The sequence below is a fragment of the Fringilla coelebs genome (assembly GCF_963513975.1).
Source record: "Fringilla coelebs genome assembly, chromosome: 2".
Classification (NCBI taxonomy): Eukaryota; Metazoa; Chordata; class Aves; order Passeriformes; family Fringillidae; genus Fringilla; species Fringilla coelebs.
The window spans coordinates 71,354,458-71,377,552 of NC_140029.1; the positions used below are offsets into that span (position 1 = coordinate 71,354,458).

The following is a 23,095-nucleotide window of genomic DNA, read 5'->3' on the forward strand; positions in this document are numbered from 1 at the left end:
TGGTGGGAGGGAATGGGTGGTTGGTGCACTGATTCTAGAAAAACACAACCAAAACAAAGCAAAAAAAACCCAAGAACCACAACAACAGCAAACACCACCCAAAGTCACATGGTGTACACAAAAAAAAAGCTTAAGTTCTAATAAGTATACAGCATTCCTAATGTTTCTTATTTTACACCATGAGGAGACTGCTCTTTTTTTAGTGACATCAGCAGAGTTTCTGATTACATTAACTCTGATTGCATTGACTTCCCAGTTGACTTCAAGCATCATGTAAGAAGTATTAATATGTGTTCTGTTAACCTACAAAATAATAGCCTGGTAAATCCCAGAATGTTTGTCAGTATTGTAACTCATAAAGCTGGGCACAGCAGGGATTTTTCCTGCACAGAGGTTTTAGGAAGTGAGAATATGCAGGCATGCTATCACAAGGTTTGTTAAAGATCCTGAGCATACAATCCAGAGAAGACCACACAAACTCTGCTTCAGGATGTTTTTGTTTTCTGCCTGTCAACAAATTTAGTCTGCTATGAGGATTTATAATAGTGAATGAATGATGTTACTCTGTGTTCTGTATGGAAACTATGCGCACAGAGAACAGAAAAATCTGAAAGTTTATTTTAAGGCAGTAATGCAAGTAGATGTTCTGCTGAGGGTTTGTATTTGTGGTTGGGACTTGTTAAAATGGAAATGGAAAAACAAACAGGAAGAGCAGGTGGGATAGGTTTATTATGGAACATAGCACTATGTCTTAAATTTAACTCAAGCACAGAGACTGTAACATCTTTAACCCTTAAATGCATTTATGTCAGAATTGTTCATGTTTTTAGAAACAAATCCCCTCATCATGTCAAAGGTCTAAAAGTAGAATAAAATAAATTGAAACCTCATTTCCTTAGCTTTTTCAGTTTGAGCTCTGTAGTTGACTTCTTACAATCTGGGGTTTTTTCATATTTGTTCTTTGACACTTGGTGGTCTTATGAATGAGTTTTTAAGCCCTTGTAAAGCTCTAAACTGATAATGTTATTCTGATTTAACTGACTGCTTAAGCATGTGCACATGTCCTCTACTGGCTTACGAAGTGTCCAGTGCTTATTAGAATAACCCACTGAATCAAGGCTACTAAACAGATGGACTTTTCAGTTTTTGCACCTTCTGACTTTCAAGTAAAGCTGTATATTTTTAATATTTGATGGAAATCAATATGCCACTACCATAAGGTTTGATTGGCAGGCACCTCTCTGGGTTTCCCCCAAGCAGCTGGATGCTCTGTGCCTGGGAAGGAAAACCAAGTTTATTATGACTAAGTGAAAGGCTTGCTTAATTTGTTTCTAATATTCTATTTCTGTCAGAAGCCCTGACAGCCTTACCATTTAGGCTTTATGGATACTCAGTAAAAAAGGCAGGGGTATTCCACAGATGTGAGATACTTTCTTATGATTACTATTGATTTCTGCTTCATCATGCTTGTTCTAGTAAAGGATTGACTTAGTCTTGCTTGAGGTGACTCAAAGAAACTTATCCCTTAATGTCAAGCACAGAGTAAAAGCTAGGGATCAAAGCAGGGATTTTTACTCTAGTTACCAGTAATGAGTTGCCCACAGAAGGATATAGTTTCCCATGGTTTCCAAATGTTTGTTCCCCTGCTTGCTTAGAAGGTCTTCATTATATACCCATTGAGAATGGGGTCTGGTTTATTTGGCTTAATTACACTGGCCTGTAGGAACAATAGTTGGTTTTCTTTTTTTAAAACACAGCAATTTTAAGTAGTTGGAAGATACAGAAATAATAATTCATGCTTTTTTACTGTTTAAACCTGTTAGGTTGTAAGTTAGCCCTGCATATGGAGGAGTATATTGAGAACTGTAAAAAGTGCTGATAAAATGAAGTGCCTCATTTGTAATCCTTGATTTATAGTGTTCTTGGGGTATTATTAACAGTGCTACTAATTCTGTGTCATCTTACATGTAAGATGAGTAAGTTCCATTACCAGGACATGAATTGGATGAGGTTTATCCATATCCATGATAATAAGCTATGGAGGGACTAGTATCCTCAACTGATGAGAAATATGACCTTTTATAAGTTTTTCTTGTGGCTTTGTCTTTTGAGCAATAGATGATGGATATTCAGTAGCCCTCCTGAACTTGCCCTTAGATTCTCCTCTGTCTCTGTAGGGGGGAGTGGTTGGGCCCTGGCCTTCACCTCCTTTGGGTCAGGTGAAAAGTGAGGGTGTTCTCTCTGAAGTGCCCCAAGTGCTAGACAGGGAATAGGGCAGGGAGTTCTCCCTTGGTTTCAAATAGTCAGAGAAGCATTTAATCCTATGTGTGCATTCAGGAGAGGGACAGGGGTTAATTCTGCTCTTGAGAGCAAGAAAAATGTTTGAGCAAGACTGAGAGGAAGCAGTAAAGAAAAAGAAATGACACTCCAAGATCCCAGGGGTAGGGGCTCTTGGGATAAAATTCTGTTATTGATAACATTACCCAAACTGTATCCATTATACCATCCTTGGAGTTTCTGTGAATGTTGTCACTGCACAGGAGTGTTGAACTAGATAAAACAGCTTTCTTCCCAGAAGACTTACACTTGTTTTCACAGCACTGGTCTCTAATGGTTTAAGCACAGTCATCTATTTTGTGTTAGATTTTCAGGTACAGTGGAGATAAAGCATGCCATGAAGTCATAAATCTAATCCCTCACATTTCAATAGGGAAATAGGGAATTATGCAGTCATTCTTTTAAAGAAGAAGGTGCAAAAGGTAATCTGTGTCTGAAGTGGCTGACTTGTGTTCTCTGTCACACTCATTAACTTAATCTGTGAATTTGCCTCCATTTTGGGGCTAGTTTTCTAGTGGATCAGAGTGAGTTAGTTTCAATTACCATACTAATGAGTGGGATGAGAGAAAATGAATTGCAAAGGAAATTTTCCTCTTTCCTCCCACACTTCCCCTTTTTGTGAAAGTGGCCTGATTCTTTTCCTACCTGTTTGTCTCAGGAAAGTTGGTGTATTTGGGCTACAGTTGGGAAGGCTGTATCACAACTGCTTTGGGCACATCCATCATGCAGGACTGTGTGGTAAAGATGCTGGAGTCTGCTCTGAAACAAGACGAGCTCCTAGGCAAGCAGAGGCAGCTTTTGGCAATTTGTGACACAAGTCAGTATGTCTGCACGAGGTGCTGATAGCACACTAGCTCATGTCAGTGCCAATTTGAGTACATGTGTGCTGTGCTCTGCTGGGTGGTCTGGAGATACCTTGCTTTAGTTTGAAAGTACTTTTCTTGTAAGAGGAAGAAACATTTTCTTTCTGTTTTTCCTTCAGGCAACAAGAGCTTCTCTGACTCAACATTGTACCAGTCTGGGGGAGTCACTGGGAAAGGAAAATGATATTGCCCTGATTATTGATGGCCACACACTGAAGTATGCTCTTTCATTTGAAGTCAGGCAGAGCTTTCTGGACTTGGCACTCTCCTGTAAAGCGGTCATTTGTTGCAGGTAAGGAATTCTGTGTCTTTTTTGGGTAACAAAATGGGCATGAAGCCTGTGAAATTCCACCCCGTATGCACACAGCCACAGTTTAGTATGCTGGAGAGCAGCTTGCTTAGTAGTGTCTTTCTTCCTCCTATGGAGGAGGAGGCGTGTCCCTTCATTAAAATTGTGTCATCAAATAGTACAATTCCCTCTGCCAGTGTCAGTTCCAGCTGAGTCTGATCTCTTCTATAAAGTGATGAAAGATCATGAGAAACCATTGTGCCTGATGGCCCAATTATAGTAGACACTGATGAGAAGGAGTGGTATGGATGTCATTTGCAATCAAAATGTTTGTGTGACTGTTCAGCTCAGCTCCAGAGAAGGTCACTGCATGAATTTAAGTTGGTCTTGACTTCTGGTTGTGCACTATGTGAGCCTGTAATAACAGTGCAATTTTCCCTATTAAAATGTTAGACTATTGCTGGCTTTGCTAAGTCACAGCAGGTTTGTTGCTGTTTGTGGATATAGCCATATACAAATATGGTCCTATGTCATGACTACTTCAGGAGGAAGGAAATAGAAGCCCCAAGAAAATGAAAACCAAAAGCTGGCTTACTTTACATTTTGTGTAGCAGGAAGACTGCATCATTTTTAACTTTGAAAGACTATGTGGCTTTGAGGATTGTGTTTGTTTGTGCTCATTGCTGGTATTTAGGGAGAACTGTGACCTAGGAGGGATTGTTGATTTAGGCAGGCAGGAAGTTTTATTTGCATTCTAGAAGCAAGACCTGCTTTGTGGGAAATGACTGTATAGAGACGTTGTACTACTTTTTTTTGCAGTCTTACTTACTTTTGTGTGTGCACTTACGTACAAGTATCACATGGCAAAAGGAGTGCTGTCCATGCACCTGAAACAGCTGAACCCTTGGGCTTTTTATCTGACTAGTTTCTTTCCATTTGTTTTCTGGACTGCTGTACTGCACGATACTGGGGCTAGAGCTGTTCAATGTGTTCGATAATTACCTGATGATTAGATGGAGTATGAGCTCAGCAAGTTTACAAATGATACAAGACTGAGGAGTGAGTAATAACGCTGAGGGCTTGGCTGCCCTTCCCAGGCACTTCAATAGGCTGAAGAATTGAGCAGCAAAATCTCATGAAGCCAAGAAGGGAAAGTGCAAAATCCTATGCCTAAGGAGTTAAAACCCCTTACAGAAGTAAGCTGTGGGGGTTGCTGAGCTAGAAAGCACCTTTGTCCAGAAGGATCTTTGGATCCTTGGTGGACAAGCTGAGCAGGACAAGGTGAGCCAGCAATGAATCCTAGGTGGACAAAGCAAAGACTGGTGTTACCCAGGGCTGCAGTGTATAGAGCACTGGTAAAGGTTTAGGGAGGTGATCCTTCTTCTCCACATTCGTGAGGTAACTTCTGGAATGTTGTGTCCAGTTCTGGGATCCTTAATATAACAGGTTTAATGGAGAGAGTTCATGAAGATGATAAAGGGGCTGGAGCATCTCTCATGGAATGAGAATCTGAGAGCTGCAAGTGTTCAGCCCAGAAAAAAGGAGGCTCAGAGGGGTTTGTATCAATTTGTATCAACATGCAATAGAAGGGAATGAAGATAAGGGAGACAGGCTCTTCCCTGTCGTGTTCGGTGACAGCAGTTTTTCTCCTGTTGCTGATAATTTTTATTTAAATTTGGGCCGGGGGCTAGAGGAAGAAGGCACGAAGCCTTAGAGCAGAGGTCTCATTTCTGCAGCTGTTTCATGGAGTGGGAAGTGTTTTACAAGAGGAAGCTAACACAAGTGTAGCCATCTTTGGAATGCAACAGCCCCAGTGTAGGGCCAGAGGTACCTCGGGCTTTGAGAGCAAGCACCAAGGGCTGCGGAGGGAACTGACCCTGTGCTGTGCTCTGTTTGAGGGGCAGGTGACAAACGGGGCAGATGGAACCTCCTGCTGTCCTACTCTATCACAGTGCTTTGGCAGAGATCCTCCAAAGGCACTCTGTTAGTTTATTGCTCGAAGATTTGACAAGTTAAGCCCAAGACCTACGTAGCTGAAACAAATGATAAATTGCAAATTATTAAAATTAACCATAAAATATATATAATGAGCTGAATATAACAAATGGTCCTGTTTTGCCAGGAGGCATGCAATACTGGGTATTTCCTCTTTCATTATTTCATGAGGGGAGCCAACAGGAGTTTTATTTATTAGTGAATTAGCAAATTGAGGAACAATGCAGGAAAAAAATACTTTAAAGTATAAATCAAAGGGGAAGTGATGATGTAATTTCATAGCTTAAAAGGAGGAATGAAAATAATTGAGTTTTAAGTCCCCGGGGAAAAAGAGGAATGCTTTTAATAACCTTTAAGGCTTTTCAAGAACCTTCCAGTCACTCGCCAGGTGCTTGATACTGAAGCAAGAAAAACATTTTTTTTAATGCTCTGAGTTGTTTTCTGTAGTACTTTGTGTGTCAAATACGGCAGTGCACTTATACTTCACAGGAAGAAGTTTTAAAATGGAATTGAGAAAGAGGACATTTCAAATTAGAGTTAGTCTTCAAACAAAAATGTTAATTGGGAAGGGGACGTGGCTCTTTAACTTAGTGGTATGATGTTTAACCACAGTAGGAGTTGCCTTGCTATTCTCAACATGGCATAAATTCATGGGGCTTAATATTTCATAAATTTACTAAAACATTTTCATGTCCTCTGGGGAGTTTCAGCTGCATTTGCCATTCAAAAAATTTTTTAAAATATAGTTAAGACATATTGTATATTCATTTTCTGGGCTTTAGGCATAAACTGTAGTTGAACTTGATTCTCAGGGGTAATCTCTTAAAATGAAACTGTAGTAAACCTGGCTCCTTTTTGCATTAAGAGGGAGAGATGGTATCTTCTGATGGGGTTAAGTCTTTCACTGTTACAGCGTCTCTGGCAGGCCACTGGCACAGTGGAGAAAAATATACCCCTCGGGAGACTTGGTAAAGCTAGCAAAATCAAATCAAACAGCTCCTTAAGAAAAAGCCTTGTTTGTTAAAAGTTCTTCCAGAGACTGACAGATCTTATTATCTTTCTTCACACTGACTGGGATGTCAGGATGTCAAAAGCAAGCAAAACTTACTTTTCACTGGAAGTAAATGTTGTTTGGAAGGCAGTTGAACTCGTGACTTCATTTGTGAGATCTGAGCTGATGATTGCCTGTCTCTGGTTTTCAAATGTTCTTTTAACAGACCTGTTTTTAGGGATGTTTTGTGAGACACAAAATGTAGAGGTTTGGGTAGAAGTGAGATTATTCTTTTAGTAACAAAATAGAGTGTTTTCATTCATCTAGTGTGTATACTCTAGCTGGTAGGTACAGCATATTGTTGCATTTGGCTCTGAATATAAAAGTAGCTGAGAATTATAGAACTTGTGTGTTATGACATTTAATATTTAATTATTTAATATTTTTAAAAATGAATATAATTTTAAATTCATATTTAAATCTCTACTGAAGAGTCTGCCTTGAATTGGAAGTATTTGTAGTTGAATTAATGCAATGGTTTAGATACACATTTTTATGACGGTGCTTTGGCAACTTTTTGTTATTGTTGTTGAATAGAACTTCTTTGCAGGTGGCAGTGACTCTGCCTTTGTATGGGCTTAATGCCATATTAACAAGACATCCATCAGGAAGAAGCAATCCATCAGCATTTAAGAGATTAAATAATTCTAAGCAGTTTCTAAGTACTTCAGTACTTAAAATTAATTCTTGGACAGCAGAAGTACTCCTTTGTATAATTTCTTTCACAGATGTAAGCACAACAAAACAAGCATCTCCAGAGAGATGTGTAGCATAAGACTGGGAACCCATCCCACACTGGACTGCCTCAGTGTGATTCTTTTCTCTTTTGCTTGTATTACTGACCATTTCTGCCATACTTCTTGAGGTGATGATGCTGGGATGTTTCTTTTTCATATGCGTACTTTGATCCTGCAGCTTTTCAACTGAGAGAACAGTGAGTTGATGCCTATGTAGGAGGAGTTTCAGGTAATAGGAAAATAAATGAAAATGTCTCAATTGCTGTACAGTCCATCAGTGTTTCTGCCATGCTTTGATCATGTGTTCTGTTCTGGAGAGGTGTCTATAAAGTGGTGCAGCATGAACAGAAATTGAGAAAATCAAGCAACAGCAATTTCTCTGGACTATCTGCTATTTCCACAAAGGCACTTGCCATGTCATGGCTACTACATCAGGGTGATTTTGCTTGCTTTTAGGTGTGAAAGGTATGTGCAGTTGTTGCTCAGCATCTGAACACTGACTTCTGGAGGGCTTCTGCCCAACCTCACCAGCTAACTTTAGATGATAGTGGCACAAACTATTGCTTTCAGTGCCTTGAGCAATATTTGAGCTGTAGTGATAATGGTTAGGAGCTGAGTAAAAAAAAGAAACAAGAGGAGAAAATGTATGTTTTTTAAACAGCCCCTCAGCAACAGGAAAGCCCTGTTCTGTGTTTTATTGCATGTAGCAGGCGGGGAGGCTGGGGTGAAGACAGGAGCCCACAGGTATCACTCTGAGAACAGACACTAAATGTTCTGAAATTAACATGCCCTTTGACTAGAGTGTGTCTTCTTGAGTGTGGAAAGGGAAGGGGTTTAATGGATTGAAAGCAGAAGGTTAGAGAAGGGAAGGCAAAGAGCAGCTTGTGAAGAGTACATGTTGCTAACTGTTAGAGCCACTTCATCAGCTAAGGAGAGAAGAGAGATGAGGAGACAAGAGAAAAGTTGTCTCAGCACTCCAAGTTGTAAGGGCATAGCTGGGGTGCTTCTGGTCTTCCATCATGGTTTGGGGGAGACATTAATAACCTAGCTGACAAAATGAACATCTGGAATACTTCTTAAATATTTATTCCCCCAACTTGCATATTGTTGCTGGTGTTAGTGTTTGACAAAATGATTATTCTGTGCTGTAGTTCAGTGTGTATTTATTTATTGAATCAAAAAAGTGTCTTGCTGGCTTTCTTTAGATAAGACCCCCATTTTCATGACAAAAAATTGCAACTCAATTCTGATTAAGAGTATGATAGCCAATTCTAATGTTAATTGGTCCCAAAGAAAATTGTGCATGTGTTACATTTTCCTGTATGTACACCTTGTGTTTCCCCTCATCTGTCTCCTACTAAATAATCAATGCTCATTCTCATATTCTGTTTCTGCCAACTCATGACAGCAATATTCATCTTTTGACTTTGGAAACCATGAGGGAAGAACCAGCTGTAGTGTTTGTAGATAATTGAAGTGGGAGGAAGGTTTGGAGTTGCAGCATTACATGGTGCTCTCTGCACTCTTGAATTAAGAATACTCACAGATGATTAGAAATGATCACCTAAACTGTTCAGTGTGTATGTAGGGATGTGTTAAGCAATCCTGGGACTTTCTTATGATTATTTTTCTTAAAAGCCTGTTGGCTGCTTTGCAAGAGCTAAGTAAACTTGGAAAATGTCACCAGTTCTGTGCTGGAAAGCTAATATGGGAAAAGTTTAGGAGAGCTTGGTCTTACAAATTTTGGTAATTATGTTGTCCTCTGAGTGGCAAAGTGAGTTTCTGCTGCATGTTTTGAGTTCTGTCCTTTTTAATAGGTGTTCTGAGCTATGACAGTTCCTGAACCTCACTCTCATAGTTCCAATCATTCAAATGCTTAGCTAGTGTTTAAAGGGGGGGGGGAAAAAGTACTGTTTATTCTTAAACAGTACTTAAAGATACTGTTTTAACTGGTATTGTTTATTTTTTAAATGACACAGGTGAAGCATGTTTCCATTGGGTAACTATTAACTGCCTGACAGTCTGAATTTAAATGATTCTTGTTATGTTGCCAAACATTTTTTACTGCTTGACTTCATCCCATTAATGTGACTGTTCCTATTCTTAGGAATTATTTTGCTTTATTTGTTCAGATGAGGAAATAATTCAAATGAAATAATCCCTAAGTTGAATCAGTGTTCCAGTTTCCACTGCTATTCACAATTTGGCAAAATGTTTGCCTTTTTGAATGTATTAAAGAAAAATACTTAGCTTATAGACTAAGCTTGTATTGTGCTTTAAACTTGGGTATGCCTGTTCAGAACTGGTATCTGGTTTAGTGTTCAATTTCTGTTTCTACTGGATGACCAGCTGAGTGAGTTCTCATGCTCGTAACTGATTATGAATAAAAACATTTTCCTGAAATATTCTGCTTCATCTCTATTTCCTGTTTCTGTTACTATTCTTACTAGCAAATTTGCTTACCACCAAGTAATTGAAAAAGGTTGGAGGAAAGGCAGGAATGCAGCTAAAATCAGCCTTTTTCATTGGAAACAATTTTGTAGGAAAAATACTGCATGTCCTGACAAAAAATTTATTTTCTCCTTCAAGTAGTGTTTACCCTAATTGTTGTTTTTAAAACTAATTTGTTACCATTTTTTCATTGTGAGCCTAATATTTAGGTAACCAGAATCTTAGCAGTTCACTTGATCCATCTCATCAAATGTAGGTGAAATTTGTCTCTTGAGCAATGGTGATAATACTCACAAACAGTTCCAAGTGGTATCAGTGTCTGTTTCTTCACCACACTGCAGTATCTTGTCCAAACTGCTCCTGATCTCTTCAGTTTCTGAGCAGGAGCAGCCAGCAGTGCTATGTTTAGTGCTACACTTCCCAAATTGGAAAACAAACATTCCATGGATACTGCGCACGAGAAAAAACTGTGCTGCTGGAATGTATGCTATTTTAGAAGAAAGATAAAACTGTGGTTTGGAATACCTTCTGTTCCATGAGAAATTCATAGTACTGGTATATTTTTCTTTCCACTAGTGTTAGTGTGTTAACCCCTGTCTTCTGGTCAAGTTCCAAATGGAACAATTACTTGCTTCTCACTGAAATTCCCCTGCTGCCTTTATTGAATATAATATTCTTCACTTCCTATGCAGAGCTGTTGAGGGTGATGGTGTGAATCCTAAAGGTTTTAATTCAAAGGTCCTACAGAAAGTTCTGCTTGTGAACCCACCTCTAACTATTTGCATCCCTTCATGTTAAGCTTCTGTTTTGTAGAAACAGTATTGGAAGTGTTACCACCAGTGTCTTTAAGCAAAATATGTAGGGTCTTTTTTTGGATGGGAGGTGATTCTTTGCTCTTTTTCTTAGGTCTTTTTTATGGTTAGGGGGTGGTGCATGTTTTACTCAGGGCTTACCCAGGTTCCTTCAGTTTTCCAGCGCAAGTGTAAAGTAATTTTTTATCTTAGCTGACAACAGGATGTTTGAACTCTTTCAAGGAGGCTTGTGTGGCATTTGTAATACATGGTCTCTGGCACAGGGCACAGAAACATTCATTGGTGTGTGCACTTGTGTCGGGTAAGAGCAGGCTCTCAGCATGATGAGGTGTGTAGGCTAACTGCAGCTCGCTGTCCTCTCTCAAATAAAGCTTCTTTCCAAACCAATCATGTCAGACACTCTGATTCTCCATTAGGCTTCAGTAATGCCAGTTTTTTCCTGTTTAGGCATTCTGGCACAACTGAACTCTTGACACGGTTGTCCTTATTTTCTACCACTTGCCTGTTGTGCCAAATACCCTTTTCCTGAGTTCCTGGAGCAGTGCTGAGTGTTCTCTGCTCGGGAGTGACTGAATGTTTCCTCTTACGGAATTCCCTGCTGGTCCATAAGGCTGGATGGAGGCCAAGAGTCTGGTGCCTTTCTGCAACCTTGTGACTGGTTTGTAAAGGTTTCTGGCTGTGCAGAAAAGTTCCTTAATTCCTTGCTCACCAGGTTGCAATTGCAAATAATTAGTTTACATTTTCTGTTTCTTTTAATGGTTTTTTAAATGTTACAAAGAAATAGGTAGTCTTATCTTGATCATTCCTTACTATTCTGTACTTTCTTCTCTAAATATTGGGTAGTTTTAAAAATCTCAAAACTTTTCCTTGGAGAGGATTTGAGGATTCTCCTTGCTTTTATTGAAATATTTATTTTTGTCTTGCAAGTTTAATATTTGAATTTCACTAAAACCCTGATGCATGAAGGTACAGAAGACAAAGGCCTCTAAAGAATATGTAGTGCTGCACTGCATTCAGAAACAAGACTCAAACCAACTGTAATATTACTCCTTTCATAAGATCCAGCAGAGTCTTGTGCTCTATCCCACAGGACCAGCTCAAATATTGTATTTTCCATTGTTAAAAGTACAGATATAAAATTACAGAGGCAGGAGTAGTCTGTTCTGCAAGCTTCTTAGTACTGCAGGGAATTACTTTCATGAGGAGTCTGGGCTTTGGGCACTGTAGTAATATGTGGGACACTGAACTGGTAAAACAGCTCTGGTCAGAGTTTCCAAAAGTTCTTAGTGTTGGTGGAAGCTGACTCTAGAGTGTGTCTAAGTTGAGTAGGTGCACACGAGATATTTGGAAAAATTTGACCTTATGCTGAAAATAATGGCTAGGCTTAAATGTATTTCTCTGCTATTCATATCCTTGAAGTAATGATAATAAAGCCAAAACTATGCTTGTGGGAAACAGAGTAAACCTGATTTGATTCAACAGGCTAGACTAGGAAGCAAACTCTTTAAGTCTGTTCACATGAGTAGAAAAATGAAGAGGCTCTGGCTCCAGTGAGCTGTGCAGTTTTTGGCCTGTTTATGTGCTTGAAATGTGTAGATCTATAGATCTCTGGCTGTGTGAGTGAGTACCACCTTATTCTGCAGGGCAAGGCTGCCCAGTTGGAAGCCATTTAGCAATGCAGCCATGTTGGTGGTGTAACAGCTTTTTTGGGGCTTAGACTTTCCTTTGCACAGTTGCCCACAGACAGCGGAAAGAATTCTCTGTGGAATGCTCTGTGTTTTGCATTCTGTAAGGGATGCTCACCTTCTTATGCAGAGCAATACTAAACTCATCCTTTTAGAAAGTAAAAATCTTATCTCTGTGCTAATAATTCTCCTTAGTACTTCCAAGAAAAGGCAGGTGAGAAAATGTGTGAGGAATACCTGTACATGCAAAGATACACTCGAGAACTTGAAGAAAAACTGATTTTCTGCTGTATCAGAACCAACATTCAGCTTAAGGGCTCTGTGTTCTGAACACCAGTGGCGGGGTTGAAATGGTAGAGACTTGGATTCTGTATTCACCAGTAGGCTGTTCTTATGCTTCTTCTTAAAAAGGAGGTTTAAATAGCTTCTCCCTGTTCTGGGAAGGCTGCTTTCATATCTTGTTTTGGCATGTGTATTGAATGCATTTTGCTTCTACTCTTTCAAACTTGCTTCGTCAATAGTGTCTAGAATAGATAACAGTGATAGACATTGAAAATTATGATCTTTTTTAAATCTTGCTCTTTCATATCTCCCTTCTCTTATTGTTTTCCGTGTCGTGTCACACTTATACTTTTAAATTGCTCTTTCTCACAGGTCTTCTGTCACATCTCACTTTGTATAATATGTGGTCTTTGTGCATTCCTAGGATTGCTTTATTTATGCTCTATGTAAACACACAAATTCAAGTTCTTACAGGAAGCACTTTGATCAGAGCTTCTAAACCTGTGTAGGGTGTTATCTGTGGCTGTTTGCCTACAGGTGGTCTTGAAGGAGCTGTTACTTGTGGGCCCTCCTAGGGAGAGCCAAGGAGTCCTGAAAACAACCCAAAACATGAAATAATGTGTTACGGTGCCAGAATGAAGACGAGCTACAAACTCAGTGAAGCTGAGCTGAAGGCATCCGTTTGAGAGCTCCACTGCCTGTCATCTTTCTGCAAAAGAGCTTCTTGTTGTTCAGAAGTGTGTGCTGAGCATTCTGAGGCTGCTGCCAGAACTGATCCTGATGAGTGGGGAGGCAGGATTTCACAGTCTCTGTGAAGGTTGAAAGGTCCTAAGAACTTCTCTGCAGCTCAAGAATGGCTGCTATGATTGTTATGTATGTAGAATAATTTGGTGTGGTTCACTCCTCTGAAGTCTTTCGCTTGGCTTTAGTCTTTCATCTGGTGAAAAGTTAAGCTCAGAACTGTCTGTATGCAGAAGGTGAAAGGCCATTTTTGCATGTTGTATATTCAGTGTCTGAGTCAGTGCCAAGTTTCTCCAAAACCTTCTACCTCTACATTCCTGGTCCATCAAGTGAAGTGCTTCCATATGCCTTGGTACTTGGTTGTACTTGTGTAGATAGGTCATCATTTAAATGTAGTCTTCATGGTGTGATGGGTCTCCTGGAATAGAGGGTCAGTGATTTTGTCAGGAGATGGAATGACTGTACACTGCCATGGTGGTATGAGTGTGTCTAGGACTAGGTGATGATGTTGAGATCTCTGCCCACAGGTGTGTGTGTGCATCTCTTGGCTCTGTTGAGGCTTGCTTGTGGGACCTTTGTGTGTTATTCTCCGGTCCTCCCACAAATGTCCTTAAAACTGTCAAAACTAGCAACTAGTTCACAATACCATCAGAGTTAATGTAGCCATATTTTGAGATCTGATTTGGCCCTATTTTTTATAAATGGAAAGTAGCTGTACTGTGGGATTTTCTGCTGCTCAGACTGGGTCTTTGTAAACTTTTGAGTACTGGTTGGTATAGCAGGAGCAAGAACTGTGACTGAGTTAGAATTGGGGATGACCTCCAGAGCAGAAAGGACCTGCAGGATTGTTTTGCTACTTTGCAAGATGTTTTTTGCAGCTGCATTACTCTTGGTTAAGAAGTTCCAACTTCATCTTGGAAGGATAAAATCAAACAACGCTTGTAAGCAGTTCCCTTCAAGGTGTCAGGCATGATTGCTTTTAACCCCTGGTGCTCGTGACTGTCCCTCCCCTGGTGCTGGGTGGTTGACTTAGCTTTATTTTTTCAGTACAGCTGGTTTTAGAAATCTAAGGAAGAAATGTGTGCAAGCTTTCTTCTTCATTGTTTCTCATATCTGTTTCTTTTGATAACCACCATGTGTGGGCTGGAAATCTAAGCTGTTCGGGGATGTTTTGTTAGGGTAGACTTTTAAAGGCAACATAGAGCTGTGTTTTATTCTGCCCAAGTGTAAAAATCTAATGAATATTTTTACTTTAATTGCTGAGCTCAGGCATTCTTAGCACATTCACGGGATTTGCTGGTTTTGTCTAACTAGTTGAATGGATGTAGTAACTAGTGGGGCTTTAAGAAAAAATGTCTGAGGACTCCACTTCATTCTTGTTTATAACAATAGTTACTCTGGGAGACTGTTCTGCTGTACCTGGTCAGCTAAAACCCTGTTCAACTGTTCTGGCCATGTCTACTTCTACTTCTGCATGGACAGGATTGCATCCAGATGGCTCTTGAATATCTATTTCAGAGAGGGAAACTCCACAGCTTCTCTGGGCAGCCTCTTCCAGTGCTCTGTCTCTCACACAGTGATGGTACCTGTGGCACCTGCTATCCTGGGTACACCACAGATACAAAGTGACTTGCTGTCCTCTTATTGCGTGGTACTGCCGCTAGTACTTTTTGCATTTTGTAAAGTCAAAAATGTGGTGAAGTAATCTCAAAATACTGAATAGCTACTCTGAAAACTGCACACTGCCTTTGTGAAGGGTTCAGTACCTTGCTGAATGGCAATGCTTCTTTGAGAAATTTTCATCACCACAAGATGAATTATTCACGTTTGGAACTTAGGAGTTTTAAGATATCAAGTGCTTTTGCATTAAGAGAGTAAATATTGTATGGCTATTTTAAAAACAAATGACCACACATGGTTTTCTGGTTTAGAAGGGAATATGTATATACAAATATATGCAAGATTCTTGCAGGTTGTGTGAACAGGAAACTGCAGGTATCTTTTGTTCCTGTGATCTTTTTTTTTCTTTTTAGTTTTTTTTTTGTGATGTGGTTAACCTGAAGATCAATATGGACAGAACACAGGCATCCCATTAGGGCTGGCATACCTTGTAGAAGCAGGGCATGTCCCAGTGGAGGCTGTTGGACCCAGCAGCTGCTGTGCAGGGCACTGCTGTGAGTGTGCCATGCTCCTGGAGCTCCTGGGCTGGGAGGAACTGTGTGCTGGGAGAAGCTGAATCCAAACTCTGCCTCTCTCAGCACAGTTTCAAATGTTTAACGAGTTGTTTTGAGGAAGTATATGAATCTTCAGTGTTGTGGATTCTGATCAGCCATCAGAGAAGAGGCTGCTTAATTCAGTTCATGTCCATGGCTGGGGAGGAACTGACCTTCGTGTACTGTGTGTGCTGCTTGGGTGTCTGTGCCCACTGTCCCCTAATGGGTCTTTTCCTCAGCTTTTAAAGCAGTTAACGTGAAGTCCTGATGGGACTGGAGAGTGTGCACTGTCTCTGCCTGAGGTGATAATCTAAACTAAATGGAGGGTGAAGGCGGAGGTTGATTTTATAAGTCACAGGCATTAGTTGGGGACCCTTTAAGCATATCACAGTTGTTGTAGTCCTCCCCAAAGCAAATTCTGCACCTGATTCTATTGAAAATAGAAAAGTAAAGAATTGCTTAAACATTACTTGATTTTTAAAGAATAAACCTGATTTAATTACTGCTGGTATTATTGAGGGGTTTTTTTGCTTATCAAAAAATGAATGTTTTATATGATGTAGGCAAAAAGTGCTCTGAACCTAATCTATGTCTCCCCCAACTATGAAGAGCTTTGGATGAAAGGAGAGCTGGCTCTTAACTATTCTTTCTTCCTCAACTACTCCTTTCAAATTGTTGGTTTAGAACAAATATGTTTACCTCAAATTGCAGATAATAAAAGTATTCACATTAACCTCCAAAGAACTACATTCAAAATAAATTGAGTCTGATTTAAATGTCACAAATAAAGAAATGGTGAGTTAAAGCTTCAACTCTGCCCACAGTGCAAAGTTTTGGAGATCCTTTCACTACTCAAGAGGAGTGCTGTGATTCAAGAATGCAGTCCTAGTGTTAGTTTTTCTGCTTTTGGCTTCTTTTGTCTCCAAATAACAATTTGGTAGGAGTAGGGAGAGGATAATATAGAAATGCCTAAGTCCAGAAAACAGATGGCAACAGCTTCTTTTGAGCTTTTGTGTTTTATTAAATGAATAAGCATTTAGGGACCTTTTAAAAGCATTTGTCCTGGACCCCGTACCAGAGCCTTAGTCCTTAGAGCTTAATATTAATGTTTTGTTGCAGTTGGGATCTCTTACAGGATATAAAAAGCTCCACTGATTTAGAGCTCTGCTTTAATGGCATTTGTGCCTCTTATCAAAGGTTGGCTCTTGATGTGTGGTTCATGGCTCTGCTAAGAGGGGAAGAAGTGTTCCAGGAGTTCTGGCTTTTTTTGCAGGCATCTCTTGGGTAAAGCCAGTGCTTGGTCTCTGCAGATCTTTGCTTAGAGATGGGTCATGTGAAGAACTCCAAGTGGTACAAAGGGTCAGACTTGTTGCTCTTTCAGAGACTGGCAGCTTGGAAGAGGTATATTTTAAAGTATATAAAGCATATCAACAATTCCTGTACTTTGGCACACTAGGATCAAGATGTAGTTTGTGAAAACAGAAGAGAACTGAACATTTTGTCTCAGTTCCAGGTGTGCCATGGTATAATGGGGGCAGGTCTGACATTTCAATGTTCTCCACAGCAGTGCAATTTTTGCTGGGCCCTCTGAAATTAAAGTTGCAGAGAATCTGGAGAGCTTTGCTGAAAAAATACAAATTGCTAGGAGAGTGGACAGTGCAAAGGGGGAAAGGGATTCCTTCAGCCTGCCTGGGAGACTTTACTCAGTTTTGATGCTGTTCTAATCAATTTCATTAATGTCACACATGATTCCTCCATACAATTTTGTCTTTGTTTTTGTGTTCAAAGAGCAGAGGTGTTTTTATTGCGAGATTCTGGCATGGGTTCTCAACCTGTGCTGATGTTTTAATGTGTGCAGTGCAGCCATTTTATACAAACACAGCAGTGTAATAGGATGACAGCATCCAGATGTTACAAACTGCATCTTTCACAATACTAATATCCTTTTTTTATCTCTTCTGAAATCACTGTTTGCATTTCCTTTTTCCTCATATACCTTCCACCTTCTTCACATTGGGCCTTCAGTTCATTTTTGGAGTTTAGTCCTAAAAACCAGGCTGACAGGCTGATCTGTGATGATGTTGCCAGTTGATTATGTCTAGGGGAATTTTTTTTTTCCTTTATGGGATATGTGCAGTAAAAGCCAATATTTTACAAGATGGTAAAGAGCAGGAACAGTGGTGGCAGCAGCAATTTAGCTGTAGGTGCAGCAATCAAGCCCAGCTCATGCTCAGTATTCACACTCCAAGTCCAGAATGGGAGGATTGGAAAGAATTTTGGTTTTGGCCTGAGAACAAGAAAAGGATTAAAACCACTAAACTTAGAATAAGTTGGTTTTTTTTTTCCTTCTGAGAAGGAGGAGGAACTGAGTGGAGAATGGAGTATAGTGTGATGTTTTATGTGGTGATGACTGAAAAGCATAAAAAGACTTTCTTCTATTGTCAGTTCTAATTGGAGGCTAGTAATTAGCAAGAGGAAAGAAGCCTAAGAAAGGAAAGACAAATGGGGAATTTTATTGAGTGGAAAGCTGCTGAACAAAAGAGGATTTTTGTTCATCTGTATTCTAGTGGTTTTAAAGAAACCTACAAACTGCATACAAACTATTGATAATTCTTTTCTCAACTCTTTCAAGTGTAAGGAGGGGGAAAATAAGAAGAGGTATGAGTGCTAAGTAATTCTTCTTAGTAAAGATGGTCTGTAGGATGGTTTGTTAGGAATTCCTATACTGTGAGCTTTTGTCTTACTGTTCATGCAGTAGGGACAGTGATGTGAATAAATATTTTACCTGGGGTTCTTTAGCAATGAAACCAGAGCTCTGGGACCACATCTTCTGGGGAAGATATCTCATTCCTGGTTATGAGAAGATCCTGTTGGAATGTTAAACATGAAGTGCCAACAGCATAAAGGCTGTTATATGCATTATGTAGTGTAATGTGTTATAGGCACATGAATCATATGGATTTGACTCTTTAGGTCAATGGAATTATTGTGTCTCTTCCAATTTAATGCAAACATGCAAAGGTGGAGTCTGCAAGTGGCTTAGTCATACCTCAATTAGAAAAAGCATCTCAGCAATGTTATGGAAGTCAGGTTATAATGCTGAAGTTGCAGAAGATCAGCTACAGAGGCCAAAATGCTGTCTCTGGCTAAAGATAGATGAGAATCTGTTTCAGCTCCTTGCCTTTTCCATTCTAAAGACTTTACGAGGAGCAGTAAAAGTAACTGGATGGCTCTGTGTCTGTGGTGCTTGTCTCAGAAGTCAGAATACCTGATTTGTGCTACCAATTTGCTATGGAGGCTTGAGACACCTGGCTTTCCTCAGCTCTGTGCAAAATCAGGGGGTGTGATAATGCCTGTTCCTGCAGGCTGTGCACGGTGAGAGGCTGTATGAATATCTTTGTTCCAGGATAGCTTCAAGAGATAGAGTGGTTCTGCAGATATGTGGGTGGGAATAATGGTGAAAGGACATCTGTAAATGAAGAGTAGCTTTGTTTTTAAATATAAATGGATTAGCAACCTAATTTACAAAATTAGCAAGAGGGTTTTGAAATGCTGATGATGGCAACAGATAGGGTAAAGAAATGCAGCAATATCTTAAAGCACAAGAGCAAGCTGTTGTTTGGCTCTGAAATTAGTAAGATATCTAGCTGGCTTAGGTGCTGAAAGTAGTTGAGCTGCAGCTGCCACCAGCTTCTTCAACAGGATGAACTGCATAGTGTGAAGTCTAGGCTTCTCCAGCCAGGCTGTATGTGCTTGCCAGCATCTGCTGCAAAGTTGGCTCCCTGTATGTATGCTGACAGTAAGAGTCCTCGGTGTTAATTCTGCATCCAGCCTTAGATAAAATATTAACACCAGCACTGGAAGGTACAGCTCGAGTAGACTTGAAACTAATAGAGCTGTGACAGATGAACTGCTGGTATGAGTAAATGAAAAAGCATACTCCTTCTAAAAAATTCAAATTACAATATTTTGCAGGTTGAGAAGTATACTGCATGTGGCAAATACTTCAGGCAAGCCATTTGGAAGCATTTCCTTGTAAAACTTGGGGAAAAAAATCCCCAACTTTATTGGCCTAAATATTGCATGGACTAGAAATTTACTGAAGGACTTAAAGCAAAAATAGTAGATGTGGCAGTAATTTGAGCTACAGGGCAGAGAACAGTGCTCGTAGGATAAATACCAAGCTCAGATTGAGTGTCTTACTAATGATTTAAAGGAGGAGGTGAAACAGCTCATCAGTTAAATTCAGAAATTGCTACTAAATGGGATTTTTTGCAAGCTCAGATAGAATGAAAAGAAGTACTAAGTATGGAGTGGTTAAGTCTTAGAAGACAGTATAAAAACAAGCTAAAAAAAAAAAAAAGTGTGTTGTAGTAAAGAGAGAGAGCTGGCATCTTTTTTATATGGGAGAAGTTTGTTCAGCATGTTTTACCTGGCTGTGTGTCTGCCTCAGCTGTACTTGTTCAGAGACGTGCTTTGGCAGCTGTAATTAGTGTCGAATTTTTATTCCTGCTGAAGACTATGGCTGAGAATTAAAACTGGGTCGTAAATACTGCAACAAATCCAAGGCTATTGTTAATAATTCCATGCTAGTCCAAACAGCAGTCTGACTCTGCAGAGATGCTGAGGGGCCATATCCCTTAGGACTTAAAACAAATGAGGGCATTTAATACTTCAGAAACCAAACTCATTTTTAAGTTTCTTTCAGAAAAGAGGTAGTTATCACATTTTATGCCCTGAGCTAAGCTGCAGTTCAGCCTATTGTTACTTGGTGTTTATGCAAACTACTGTTTCAAAATATTTCTTAGTGACTGGCTCAGTGAACCAAGTTTTTTTTCTCCTATTCTCTTTATAGGGCGCTCACTGGGGAAGAAGGGAGACACCAATTGTTCTCCCCTCCCCAGTCTGTGTGGGTGTGTTCACAGTGCCTGTGGGGTGTTTCAGAGAAGCCAGCAAATGATCACCAGTATATTTTTACATTATAACACCCTTTAGGTTGTGTAGGCAGGAAGTGGTGACTTTGTTTTCTGTGCTCTGCTGTGTGGAGTCGAGAGCGCTGGTACACTTTCATTGGGTCCCGATTCAGAACTTCATTAGCTTTCAGGGAACAGAGCACTTCTGGATCTGCTGGTGCTATACTTGTCAGTCTTGCCAAAAACATTTTACTAGTTGCTGTTTCAACTGATGCTTGATGTTATTACAACTAGGGGAATGCATTGTTTTATAAATGACATTAATAAAACATGTAATACTGAGGAAATCCAATGTTAGCGATTTTAAAATTGATCATGCACATTGTAAAGGTAAGTTTAAACACTCTAACAGAAAACATTTGGTGGTTTTCTCCAGAATGTCCACTGTTATATTCTGCCTGATTTAACGTAGGTAATCAAGACAGACAAACCTGACACAAAGTACTTAATGTTTACTTTTAATCTTTTGAAAAATGACTCTCTATAGATTTTTTCAAAGCCTTCCACTTTTTCTGTCAAATAATTCAAGTATTTTGAGGATTTATTACTATTAAACCTTTCAAATTTCTGGTTTGAGTTAAGTCCTAATGCCATCAAGTGTGCCTTCCCATTAGCTCAGAATATCTTTCATGTCTTGCATTTGACAAACTATGCAATAATTTCAGAAGTGCTGTAATACTGAGTTGTGCTAGTACTGAAAAAAGGAATAAACTTTCGACTAACAAAGGATGGAACTTGGGTGGGCTCCAGCAGGAAATTTTGCATCAGGCAGTTCATAAACTTCTGCCAAGAAGCCAGTCATACAAAGACAGCCTGTGAATGTGATGGGGTTTGTGCTGCTTGCAGTTGTTAGAGGATGACTCTGAATGTCATTGTGAGCCCCAGTTACTGCATGCTTAATTACTAGCAATTTCTGTGTGTTTTATCACAGAGGGGTTGCTGTACTGAAAAAGAGAATCTGGTAAATGAAGTCCCTACAGAGATACTTATGGGAAGTATAGAGAGCAGAAAGGGAATAAACTTGGGGAAAGTGATATTTGGGGAGCTTGAGAGATTAGTGATGAACTGCTGAAGTGTAAAGGATGGGCCACTTGGTTTGTAAGATTTAATAGTCAAGCCAGGAAGCATATTGAAAATCAAAACTTAATTGAGGTCAGAGTTTGGTAGTGAATGCTGGTCTCTTGGAAGCAGCATTTCATTTCGTTGTGTGAGAAAGGGGCATTTGTGGAAGTAAAAAGAATTGCGTAGCTGTTGGAAGATTATTAGGATGGAAGCAGGGATTCCAGTTTTGTTTTCAGACCTGCAGGTATGAAGTATGGCTCCATCTTGAGAATCCAGAGTAGATTTGTACTGAAGAATCCCAGGCTACAGCTTAGTAACCTCTTCATGATGAACAAACAAGTTGTTTTTCAAAAGGCTTCCACAGTTCTGCGCATAGTTTATACACTCATAGAGTGGGCAGGGGTTTACAAAGGAGACTGGAACAATCTCCACACAATGGTGTGAAGTATTTCTTGTGTCTGTGATCTATTGGGGAGATCGAGTTTCTACAGTCTGGGGTCTGTCATAGTTGTACTGGAACTTCTTGTGATGGAAGCAACAGAGGAAACATGAAGTGTGAATTGTGCAGCAGACAGCTTCTCTCTGGTCAGGTATGGAGAACAGCCAACACCATTTTCTTGACTTGTAGAATAAGACTGTGCCAAATAAAAGTGCTTCTGTTAGGTTGGAAGTGCAAAAAAAGTGAGGTTTAAACATGAATTTATTGTCAAAATCTTGATAACTTTCTTTATGCACAATATTGAGGTGGTAATTACTGAATCTGGTAACTGAGCTGGAAAGCTTATTGGAGAAAACACAGTTTGGAATAGTGGATCTACCACAACTTTAAACAGGTCTTTCTAGTAGCTTCTTGTTTTTCCTGTTCTTAGAAAAAATCTTACCCAGCTTTAACAACCAATGACTCTTCTGTGACATTTGCCTGGTAAGATAAAAAAGCAGAGACCTTATACTATAGCAAAGAGAACTTGTCCTGTTATATAAAGGCTGTAACTGAATTAACCTTGATGCATTTAACTGAGCTCCTTAAGTATCTTACTGCAAGGAAAGTTCCCTACAGATTTTCCTCTGCTATGACTTGTGCATTTTTCACTGAGTTATTAATTCCTTTTAGCACAGTAACACACGCCTTTTGAAGGCTCAGTGCAGAGTAAATACTTTGTCTGCAGTTAATGGATTATCACTTTTATGATTATATTCAGGTCTGTTGGCTGGGTTTTGCTGGCTAGTAAAATCACAAGTTGTAAATTGGGGCTTGTTTGTTTTGGTGATGACTGGAGTTTAGGGGCATCAGTAGACAATTCTGAGTATCAATAGCTCCAGAACTTAGCACAGGTAAGGAAAACACTCTTGTTGTTGTTGTTGTTGTTGTTGTTGTTGTTGTTGTTGTAGTAACCTTTCTCAGAGTTAGATATTTTGAATTAACTTACATATTTATTTAACCCAGGCCTATCTGTGATTAAGCTGGTTCTCTTCTGACGGGCATCTGGCAGAAATCCAGTGGTGAATGCCTTTTTGAAGTTGATTTCACTAACCATTTCTCTCTAACAAATGGTATCGTTGTCTGGAATTCAGAATGTTGAATGCTTCTGAACAGACTGTCTACT

At 39.7% G+C, this 23,095-nt stretch overlaps 1 protein-coding gene across 1 annotated transcript in view; it reads left to right on the forward strand.

The window, feature by feature from the left end:
* The window catches only part of ATP8A2 (ATPase phospholipid transporting 8A2), a gene marked incomplete at its 3' end in the record, with an annotated part of 285,167 nt that overhangs the window by 115,401 nt on the left and 146,671 nt on the right, over window positions 1–23,095 (forward strand). The window contains exon 25 of the mRNA XM_084201014.1: window positions 3,320–3,492. Within this exon, the coding sequence (XP_084057140.1) occupies window positions 3,320–3,492 (173 nt within the window). The remainder of the gene's footprint in view (window positions 1–3,319; window positions 3,493–23,095) is intronic.